The 12,500-nt window shown below is 37.3% G+C and overlaps 1 protein-coding gene across 1 annotated transcript in view; it reads right to left on the bottom strand.

The window, feature by feature from the left end:
* The window catches only part of LOC132764696 (chymotrypsin-like elastase family member 2A), a 17,116-nt gene extending 9,990 nt beyond the window's left edge, over positions 1 to 7,126 (bottom strand). Inside the window, exons 1-4 of the mRNA XM_067472875.1 lie at positions 7,022 to 7,126; positions 3,289 to 3,377; positions 3,018 to 3,115; positions 167 to 295 (exon numbers count right to left, since the gene is read on the bottom strand). Coding sequence (XP_067328976.1) covers positions 167 to 295; positions 3,018 to 3,115; positions 3,289 to 3,377; positions 7,022 to 7,064 — 359 coding nt within the window. The 5' untranslated portion in view covers positions 7,065 to 7,126. The remainder of the gene's footprint in view (positions 1 to 166; positions 296 to 3,017; positions 3,116 to 3,288; positions 3,378 to 7,021) is intronic.
* Positions 7,127 to 12,500: the final 5,374 nt, after the last annotated feature.

Raw genomic sequence — 12,500 nt, 5'->3', positions numbered from 1 at the left:
TCTATCTATCCGACTGCTGATCTCTCTCTCTCTCTCTCTGTATCTATCTGTCTAGCTATCAATCGATCTGTCTGCTGATCTATCTATTTGTCTATCAATCAATCAATCAATCAATCTATCCTTCTACTATGATATATATATTATATATCTATATCTCATCGCTTACCCTTTGGAAACGCTGCTGGAGTCCCACTTGGAGTGAACAATGATTTTTTCGGGGGAAATGGCCACCGATCCGGACTCGCTGGCTGCGAGGTTGTACTTCCCAAGGTAAACCCGATAGGTGCGGGATGAACTGGAGAAAAAGTCAGAGATAATTCAACATTATTATTATTATTATCATTATTTTTGTCATTATTATTATTATTATTATTATTATTATTATTATTATTATTATCCTCATTATTATCATTGTATAATTCATCCAACAACAAACATCTGGCCCTGGAACTCAACAAAAAAGCTCCTGTTTTGTAGAAGATTTCCTTGAGCGGTGATGGCGAAGTCATCCGCATAGATGAAACCCTCTGTCTCTTCTGACTGTTGATGATCATTTGTGTAAATGTTAAACATGGATTATAAACATAATAATAATAATAATAATAATAATAATAGAATTAACGTCTTTCCATCTTCACTAAAATGCTAATCAGAATTTTAATAGTTATGAAAATATTATTATTATTTTTATTATTTATTATTATGTTTATCGTCATTATTATGATGTTTATCGTCATTTTATTACTACTAATTATTATGATTATTATGATTATTATTACTACTAATTATTATGATTATTATGATTATTATTACTACTAATTATTATGATTATTATGATTATTATTACTACTAATTATTATGATTATTATGATTATTATTACTACTAATTATTATGATTATTATGATTATTATTACTACTAATTATTATGATTCTTATGATTATTATTACTACTACTACTAATTATTATTATTATTATTACTACTAATTATTATTATTATTATTACTACTAATTATTATTATGATGATTATTATTATTACTACTAATTATTATGATTATTATTACTACTAATTATTATTATTATTATGATTATTATTACTACTAATTATTATTATTATTATGATTATTATTACTACTAATTATTATGATTATTATGATTATTATTACTACTAATTATTATGATTATTATGATTATTATAATGACTATTATTTCTATCACCATTACTACTATTTTATGTATTTATTTATTTATTTACAATATTTACATCCCGCCCTTCGCACCCCAAAGGGAATCAGAGCAGGTTACAAATTATATATACATACAATATATTATATTATTAGCATAGCATAATATTAGTATTATATATTATTATATTCTACTATACCAGTATACTGCAATATTATTATTATATTGTATTATTAGTATTATATTGTATTACATTATAATATTATATGTACAATATATTATTAGCATATAGCACAAGATTAGTATTAGATATTATTATATTGTACTATACCACTATATTGTAATATTATTAGGAATATGAAATATAAAATTAATATATTGTATTATTATTAGTATTATATTGTATTACAAAAACCACTGGACGAATTGACACCAAATTTGGACACAAGACACCTAACAACCCAATGTATGTCCCTACTTCGAAATACGTATTTATATATCCTGGAATGAGACTCATAATGAAACAACAGGCGACAATGATATATTTTTAGATGCAGAAAAGGCACTTGACAATGCGTAATGGCCATCTAGGGAAAATGCATTTAAACAGATCTACTGTAAACAAAGTGCCCAAATCGTACAGGGAGTATTATTATTATTATTATTATTATTATTATTATTATTATTATTGGTAGTGTATTATATATATTGTGGTGTAATTGTATAGTACAATATAATAATATATAATAATTGCATATTATATATTAATGTCACATTACTAGTAATGTTGCAGTACAGTGGTATAGTACAATATAGTAATCTATATATATATATAAATGCTCTGTTTGTTTTGAGTGACATCATAACTCAAAATCCACTAGACATCTACTAATCAAGACATCTCCTTGATTTTGTCATTTGGGAGTTGTAGTTGCTGGGATTTATAGTTAACTAACTATCTATTCGTAACTCCACCAATGATGGAATTGAACCAAACTTGGCACACAGGACTCCCATGACCAGCAGAAAACAGTACAAGAGTTTGGTGGGCATTGACGTTGAGTTTGGGAGTTGTAGTTCACCTACATCCAGAGATGACTGAGGACTCAAACAATGATGGATCTGGACCAAACTCTACACGAATACTCAATATGACCAAATGTAAACACTGGTGGAGTTTGGGGGAAATAGAATCTTGACATTCGGGAGTTGTGGTTGCTGGGATTTATAGTTCACCTACATGCAAAGATGACTATGGACTCAAACAAGGATGGATCTGGACCAAACTCTACACGAATACTCAATATGCCCAAATGTGAATACCAGTGGAGTTTGGGGGAAATAGACTCTTGACATTGGGGAGTTGTGGTTGCTGGGATTTATAGTTCACTTACATCCAAAGATGACTGAGGACTCAAACAATGATGGATCTGGACCAAACTCTACACGAATACTCAATATGACCAAATGTAAACACTGGTGGAGTTTGGGGGAAATAGAATCTTGACATTCGGGAGTTGTGGTTGCTGGGATTTATAGTTCACCTACATCCAAAGATGACTGTGGACTCAAACAGTGACGGATCTGACCAAACTCTACACGAATACTCAATATGCCCAAATGTGAACACTGGTGGAGTTTGGGGGAAATAGAATCTTGACATTGGGGAGTTGTGGTTGCTGGGATTTATCGTTCACCTACAATCAAAGAGCATTCTGAACCTCACCAACGATGGAATTGAACCAAACTTGGCACACAGAACAGCCATGAGGGCCACAGCAACACGTGCCAGGGGATGGCTAGTGATAAATTAATTAATTAATCCTCATTACCTGATGCAATGGGCAGCCGTCATGACCCAGTTGTTGGCAATGAGCGTCCCTCCGCAGGTGTGCCGCCACGACCCGCTGGAGGAATACTGGAGGGACACCTGGAAGGACAGAAAAGGTACATCTCGGAAAATTCGCAATTTCGTATTTATTGCACCATCGCGCCGTTTCGTCAAAGAACTACAATTTTAATTCCCCAATTTTTGCAACTCATCAATACTTTCCACATTCTCGGGATTATTGGATAATGGTCTCCGGCGAATGCCCGATTTACCTGCCAGGGCCAGCTGTTTTGCCGGGCATTGTCCCCTCCGACGACTCTGGACACGTTGGGTTTGTAGGTCGGGACCCCACAACCGAAGGCTGCGAGAAAGAGAAGAGAATCCTTTGGAATCCTATGGGCTCTTCCTACAGGTGTTTTGGACTCCAACTCCCACAATTCCTAACACCTGGTAGGACAAGGACGGGCGGAATTTCGCTCCTATATATGAATGCTATCTTTGTGGTGTGTTGGCCAGCCTTCCCTTGGATCATAAATCAAAATTATTAGTATTTACTACTAGATTACTACTATTAGTAGTAATGGATTACTAGTAGTAGTAATAATAGTAGTAATAGTAGTAGTAATAGATCACAATTATTATCACTATTACTACTAGATTACTACTATTAGTAGTAATACATTACTACTAATAGTAATAGTAGCAATGGATTACTACTATTATCACTATTATTGCTGTTACTATTGTTATCATTATTACTACTAGATATCATTATTACTACATAGATTACTACTGGTAGTAATAGTAATAATAGATTACTACTATAATCTATTATAGTAATAGATTACTACTATTATCACTATTATTGCTGTTACTATTGTTATGATTATTACTACTAGATATCATTATTTCTACATAGATTACTACTGATAGTAATACTAGTAATAGTAGTAATAGATTACTACTATTATCACTATTATTGCTGTTACTATTGTTATCATTATTACTACTAGATATCATTATTACTACATAGATTACTACTGATAGTAATAGTAGTAATAGTAGCAATAGATTACTACTATTATCACTATTATTGCTGTTACTATTGTTATCATGATTATTGCTAGATATTATTACTACATAGATTACTACTATTATCACTATTATTGCTGTTAATATTGTTATCATTATCACTACTATTATCACTATTAATACCATTATTACTACCCATTAAACCGCTTTGAGTCTCCCCAGGGGTGAGAAAGGTGGAATATAAATACTGTAAATAAATAAATAATAAATTAATTAATATTATTACTTTTGTTACTACTATTACTACGATTAATGGTACCCCAATTACTGCTATTATTACTATTACTACTATTACCACTGCTATTATTGCTACCATTATTACTATTATCGCTATCGCCATTACCACTATAATTACTATTATTACTTTATCACTACTGTTGTTACTACTATTACTATGATTAATGGTACCACAATTACTGCTATTATTACTATTACTACTATTACCACTGCTATTATTGCTACCATTATTACTATTATTGCTATCACAATTACCATTATTACCACTATTATTACTTTAGCACTACTGTTGTTACTACTATTACTACGATTAATAGTAGTAAGCCAGCCTGAGTCCCTCCTCGGAGGTTGAGAAGACTGGGTTATAAAAGCTCTAAATAAATAAATAAATGGTACCACAATTACTGCAAGTATTACTATTACTACTATTACCACTGCTATTACTGCTGTCATTACTGCTATTATCACTATCACCATTACCACTATTACTATTATTACTATTATTACTTTATCACTACTTTTGTTACTATTGCTACCATCAATGGTACCACTATTACCATTATTATTACTATTACCACTGCTATTATTGTTACCATTACTACCATTATTGTGATCACCATTACCATTATTACTACTATTGCAATTACTGCTATTGTTGCTATTACTATTTTTACTTTAACACTACTGTTGTTACTACTATTACTACCATCATTGGTACCACTATTACCACTATTATTGCTATTACCACTGCTATTATTGCTACCATTACTATTACTGCTATCATCATTACCACTATTACTACTATTGCCATCACTGCTATTGTTGCTATTACTATTATTATTTTATCACTGCTGTTGTTGCTACTATTACTACCATCAATGGTACCACTATTACTGCTATTATTACTATTACCACTGCTATTATTGCTATCATAACCACTATTATCACTATAACCATTACCACCATTACTACTATTGTTCTTACTACTATTACTATTACTACTTTATCATACTGTTGTTACTATTATTGCTACCACTACCATTACCATTATTATCACTATCACCATTACCACTATTACTACTATTGCTCTTACTATTATTATTACTATTACTATTATTACTTTATCATTTATTATTTACTCCCTCAGCCCACAGGCAACTGTTGCTACTATGATTACTACCATTAATGGTACCACTAATACTACTATTACTACTGCTATTCTTGCTACCATTACTCCTATTATTTCTATAACCATTACTGCTATTATTTCTATTGCTGTTATTACTTTATCACTACTGTTGTTACTGCTAATTACTACCATCAGTGCTACCACTATTACTGCTATTATTACTATTACCACTGCCACGCTACCATTACTACTATTACTTAACAGTAATAATAGTAGTAGGAGCAATAGTAGTAATAGTGGTAATGGTGATAGTGATAATAGTGGTAATGGTAGCAATAATAGCAGTGGCAATAGTAATAATAGTGGTAATAGTGGTACCATTTATGTAGTAATAACATAACCATTACCACTATTACTACTATTGCCTTTATTGCCATTACCACCACTATCATTCCTATTATTCCCATTATTACTTCACTATTGCTATTACCAATATCATTTGTATTACCACTTCTGTTATTACTACTATGAGCACTATTACTGCTACCACTACTTTTGTACTATTACTATTACTACTAGCAGTATTACTGCTATTACCACTATCACAATTGCTATTACAGCTGTTACTATTACTACTTCCACTATTACTGCTATTACCACTATCACAATTGCTATTACAGCTGTTACTATTACTACTTCCACTATTACTGCTATTACCACTATCACAATTGCTATTACAGCTGTTACTATTACTACTTCCATTATTACTGCTATTACCACTATCACAATCGCTATTACACCTGTTACTATTATTACTAGCACTATTACTGCTATTACAGCTGTTACTATTACTACTAGCACTATTACTGCTATTACCACTATCACAATTGCTATTACAGCTGTTACTATTACCACTAGCACTATTACTAGTAACACCACTATTACTAGTAACACCATTACTAATAACACCACTATCACAATTGCTATTACAGCTGTTACTATTACTACTAGCACTATTACTGCTATTACCACTATCACAATTGCTATTACAGCTGTTACTATTACCACTAGCACTATTACTAGTAACACCACTATTACTAGTAACACCATTACTAGTAACACCACTATCACAATTGCTATTACAGCTGTTACTATTACTACTTCCACTATTACTGCTATTACCACTACCACAATTGCTATTACAGCTGTTACTATTACTACTTCCACTATTACTGCTATTACTACTATCACAATTGCTATTACAGCTGTTACTATTACTACTTCCACTATTACTGCTATTACCACTATCACAATCGCTATTACAGCTGTTACTATTACTACTTCTACTATTACTGCTATCACTATTATTATTATCAGTATTATTGTTAGTAGTATTACTACTAGCACTATTAATATGGGGACCTGGCACCTCTCTTGAACCAAAGTCCTTCAGAAATCCGTTGAAAGAACTCAGTTATTAGTATTAGCCTTCGAAGATGCCCAACGTTGGCCGTCTACCGAGAAACGTGGTGCCCCCCATTATTTACCCGCAGAGGCCAGCGCCAGGACGGTTAAGAGGATGAGGATCATGGCTGGAAGTGGTGGTTACGATGGGAAAGTCGGGTTCTGAGTGGAGCCCTTATATCCGAGGAGAGCAGATCACGGGGGCCAGATACGGCCAGGGGGAAGGTGCTGAGATATCTCTCTCAAGGTCCGATGTCTCACCAGGTGCTCCGTTTCTCACCTGGAGAGACCTGGCTGCTCCAAACACCTACTCAACGTGCAGGGGCGGCTCAACCCATACGCAAAGTAAGCCATTGCGGTAGAGTTGATGTTGCCCAGGGGCGCTCTTGGGGGAAAATAGACCTTGACATATGCGAGTTGTAGTTACTGGGATGTATAGTATAGTCTGGCTGCTGCTCGTTGGACTAATTGGACACAGAGAGGAGTAGTATGCTCCCTATACCCCACTCCTGTTAGTAGTCTGGCTGCCGCTCGTTGGACTAATTGGACACAGAGAGGAGTAGTATGCTCCCTATACCCCGCTCCTGTTAGTAGTCTGGCTGCCACTCGTTGGACTAATTGGACACAGAGAGGAGTAGTATGCTCCCTATACCCCGCTCCTGTTAGTAGTCTGGCTGCCGCTCGTTGGACTAATTGGACACAGAGAGGAGTAGTATGCTCCCTGTACCCTGCTCCTGTTAGTAGTCTGGCTGCCGCTCATTGGACTAATTGGAAGCAGGAGGGGAGTAGTATGCTCCCTGTACCCCGCTCCTGTTAGTAGTCTGGCTGCCGCTCGTTGGACTAATTGGATGCAGGAGAGGAGTAGTATGCTCCCTGTACCCCGCTCCTGTTAGTAGTCTGGCTGCCACTCGTTGGACTAGTTGTAGCTTCTGGGCAGTCTTCAGAGGCAACCCTACGTAGAGAGCGTTGCAGTAGTCTATACGGGATATAACCAGAGCGTGGACCCAGGGGCGGCTCAACCCATACGCAAAGTAAGCCTTTGCAGTATAGTTGATTTTGCCCAGGGGTGCTCTTGAGGCGCTCTTGGGGGAAAATAGACCTTGACATATGCGAGTTGTAGTTACTGGGATGTATAGTTCACCTACAATCAAAGAGCATTCTGAACTCCACCAATGATGGAATTGGCTTGCATCCCCAGGGGCGGCGAAGCCATTACGCAAAGTAAGCCATCGCGGTAGAGTTGATTTCGCCAGGGGTGCTCTTGAGGCGCTCTTGGGGGGAAATAGACCTTGACATATGTGAGTTGTATCTAATGGGATGTATAGTTAACTTACAATCAAACAGCATTCTGAACTTTACCAATGATGGAGTTGGCTTGCATCCCCAGGGGCGGCGCAACCCTTACGCAAAGTAAGCAGTCGCAGTATACTTGATGTTGCCCAGGGGCGCTCTTGAGGCGCTCTTGGGGGAAAATAGACCTTGACATAGGCGAGTTGTAGTTACTGGGATGTATAGTTCACCTACAATCAAAGAGCATTCTGAACTCCACCAATGATGGAATTGAACCAAATATGGCACACAGAACTCCCACGACAAACAGAAAATATATATCAATGATTGGTTGGTGTGTGTGTGTGTGGGGGGGGGGGGCACCAAAATACTACTTACCAAAATACTTACCGTTGAAAATTACTTAGTGCCGCCTCTGTCAACATGTCTTGGCGCCCACACAGCTCACCTACGGTGGAAGGAGCCACAAATGTTCCTTCCATTGACTTTGCGTGCCCAGAAGGATCCGTGTACCCCCTTCCTGTTAGTAGTCTGGCTGCCGCTCGTTGGACTAATTGGACGCAGGAGAGGAGTAGTATGCAAAGAGTATTTTGCCCCCCCCCCAACCAATCACTGCTATTTTCTGTTCGTGGTAGGAGTTCTGTGTGCCATATTTGGTTCAATCCTACCATTGGTGGAGTTCAGAGTGCTCTTTGATTGTAGGTGAACTATACATCCCCGTAACTACAACTCGCATATGTCAAAAGTCTATTTTTCCCCAAGAGCGCCTCAAGAGCGGCCCTGGGCAACATCAACTCTACCGCGAATGCTTACTTTGCGTAATGGCTTCGCCGCCCCTGGGGATGCAAGCCAATTCCATCATTGGTGGAGTTCAGCATGCTCTTTGATTGTAGATGAACTATGCATCCCAGTAACTACAACTCGCATATGTCAAAAGTCTATTTCCCCCCAAGAGCGTCAACATCAACTCTACCGCGAGTGCTTACTTTGCGTAATGGCTTCACCGCCCCTGGAGATGCAAGCCAATTCCATCATTGGTGGAGTTCAGAATGCTCTTTGATTGTAGGTGAACTATACATCCCAGTAACTACAACTCGCATATGTCAAGGTCTATTTTCCCTCAAGAGTGCCCCTGGGCAACATCAACTCTACCGCGAATGCTTACTTTGCGTAATGGTTGAGCCGCCCCTGGGAGCGAGGGAAGGCAACACATGGTGGAAAGTCACCGCTCCTAATCGATGTGGAGACCTTGCAAGAGCCTGAGAGCAAGGACGGGGGTGCTATTGCCCTGGGATCCCCACAGGTGGCTTATTGTATGGGTCATATATAAACATACACACACACACACGTACCCACACATGTATATATCCATGTGCATATATATGTACCTGTGTGTATGTATGTGTATATATATATATATATGCGTGTGTTTGTATGTATATATGTGTGTATGTGCATGTATATGTGTGTACATATGTGTGTAGATATATGTGTGCATATATATAAGTATATATATATGTGTGTATATATGTGTGTGTGTTTATATATATATATGAGTCTGTGTGTGTGTACATATGTGTGTATGTGCATGTATGTGTGTGTATGTTTATAGATATATATGTATGTGAGTCTCTCTGTGTGTACATATGTGTGTACGTGCATATATGTGTGTGTATATATATATGTGTGTTTATATATGTGTGTATGTGAGTCTCTTTGTGTGTACATATGTGCGTATGTGCATGTATGTGTGTGTGTATATATGTGTGTGTGTGTGTTTATATATGTGTGTGTATGTGAGTCTCTGTGTGTGTACATATGTGTGTATGTGCATGTGTGTGTGCATATATGTGTGTGTGTGTTTATAGATATATATGTATGTGAGTATCTGTATGTGCATGTATGTGTGTGTATATATATGTGTGTGTATATATGTGTGTGTGTATGTATATTTATGTGTGTATATGCATATGTATATATATTGTGTGTCTGTGTGTATACATCTCTCATGTGCATGTGTATGTGTGTGTGTGTATATATATGTTTGTATATATGTGTGTGTATGTATGTAGGCAAAGAAAGAAAGTAAAGGAATGGAAAGGGAAGAGAGGGAAGGAAGGAGAGGTGGGGAAGAAAGTAAATGGAGAGTAGTGGGCCTTCTCAGAGCTGGAGAAGGGAGAAAGTAGGCAGAGAAAGAAAGGAAGGCGAAAAAGAAGGGAAAGGGGAAGCAACGGAAGAGCGAGAGATGAAGGAAGAAGAAGGCCATCTCAGAGCTGAAGAAAGGAGAAAGTAGGCAAAGAAAGAAAGAAAAGAAAGGAATGAAAAGGGAAGAGAGGGAAGGAAGAAGAGGAGGGGAGGAAAGTAAATGGAGAGTAGTGGGCCTTCTCAGAGCTGGCGAAGGGAGAAAGTAGGCAGAGAAGAAAGGAAGGAAGAACAGAGAAAAAGAAGGGAAAGAAAGGAATGGAGAAGCAATGGAAGAGCGAGGAGAAGAAAGAAGGAGGCCGTCTCAGAGCTGGAGAAGAGAGAAAGTAGGCAGAGAAAGAAAGGAAAGGAATGGAAAGCGAAGAGAGGGAAAGAAGGAGCAGAGGGGAGGAAAGTAAATTGAGAGATTGTGCAGTGGGCCTTCTCAGAGCTGGAGAAAGGAGAAAGTAAGAAGGAAGGAAGGAAGGAAGGAAGGAAGGAAGGAAGGAAGGAAGGAAGGAGAAAAAGAAGGGAAAGAAAGGAAAGGAGAAGTAATGGAAGGAGCAGATGGAAAATGGAGAGATTGTGTCGTGAGCTTTCTCAGAGCTGGAGAAAGGAGAAAGTAGGCCGGAAAGGAAAAAGGAAGGAAGGAAGGAAGGAAGGAGAAAAAGAAGGGATGGAAAGAGAATGGGAAGCAATGGAGGAGAGGGAGGAAGAGAGGAACTGCCTTCTGCAAAGGGTTTACTTGAGGACAAAGCCTGACCTTTCGATGCCGAGAACAACTCGGGAACATTTTGCCCATCTGTTTGTTCCCAAGGACGGAAATCTGCCGCCGCCTGTTTGCTTAATTGCGCAAAAGAAAAAGAGCAATTCTATTATTATTATTATTATTATTATTATTATTATTATTATTATTCTCATAGTCAGAGAAGAGGAAGCAGAAGCAACCTATCCAGGCCCAAAGCGCTATAGAATAAATAATAGAGTAGGAAGGGACCCTCCAAAGGTCATCTAGTCCAACCCAACCATCAAAGCCCCCCCGGCAGATGGCCATCCAGGGCATCTCTTTTCAAAGCACAACACACAGAGTTGGCACGCAGTGTTGTGTGTCCTCAGTGACCCGGCTCTGCCAGGCCGGCCGGCCGTAATCCCCCCTCGGGCAGTGGCACAAGCAGAGGATTATGGGATTGCACAGAGGGATATGCCCATAGAACCAGAAGAATCCTAGGGTTGGAAAGGGACCCCCAAAGGGCATCTAGTCCCACACACTTCTGCCAGGCAGGAAGGCAGAATTAATACATTATTATTATTATTATTATTATTATTATTATTATTATTGAGTTGGAAGAGACCCCCAAAGGGCATCCAGTCCAACCCCCTTCTGCCAGGAAGGCAAAATTAATATATTATTATTATTATTATTATTATTATTATTATTATCATCATCATAGAGTTGGAAGACACCCCCAAAGGGCATCCAGTCCAACCCCCTTCTGCCAGGAAGGCAAAATTAATATATTATTATTATTATTATTATTATTGAGTTGGAAGACACCCCCAAAGGGCATCCAGTCCAACCCCCTTCTGCCAGGAAGGCAAAATTAATATATTATTATTATTATTATTATTATTATTATTGAGTTGGAAGGGACCCTCAAAGGGCATCCAGTCCAACCCCCCTTCTGCCAGGAAGGCATAAGAAATATATTATTATTATTATTATTATTATTATTATTATTATTATTATTGAGTTGGAAGGGATCCCCAAAGGGCATCCAGTCCAACCCCCTTCTGCCAGGAAGGCACAATTAATATATTATTATTATTATTATTATTATTATTATTATTATTATTATTATTGAGTTGGAAGAGACCTCCAAAGGGCATCCAGTCCAACCCCCTTCTGCCAGGAAGGCAGAAGTAATATATTATTATTATTATTATTATTATTATTATTATTATTATTATTGAGTTGGAAGAGACCCCCAAAGGGCATCCAGTCCAACCCCCCTTCTGCCAGGAAGGCACAATTAATATATTATTATTATTATTATTATTATTATTATTATTATTATTGAGTTGGAAGGGATC

This window comes from Anolis sagrei, chromosome 13, assembly GCF_037176765.1.
Source record: "Anolis sagrei isolate rAnoSag1 chromosome 13, rAnoSag1.mat, whole genome shotgun sequence".
NCBI lineage: Eukaryota > Metazoa > Chordata > Lepidosauria > Squamata > Dactyloidae > Anolis > Anolis sagrei.
This window is presented reverse-complemented; position numbering and strand designations above follow the sequence as displayed.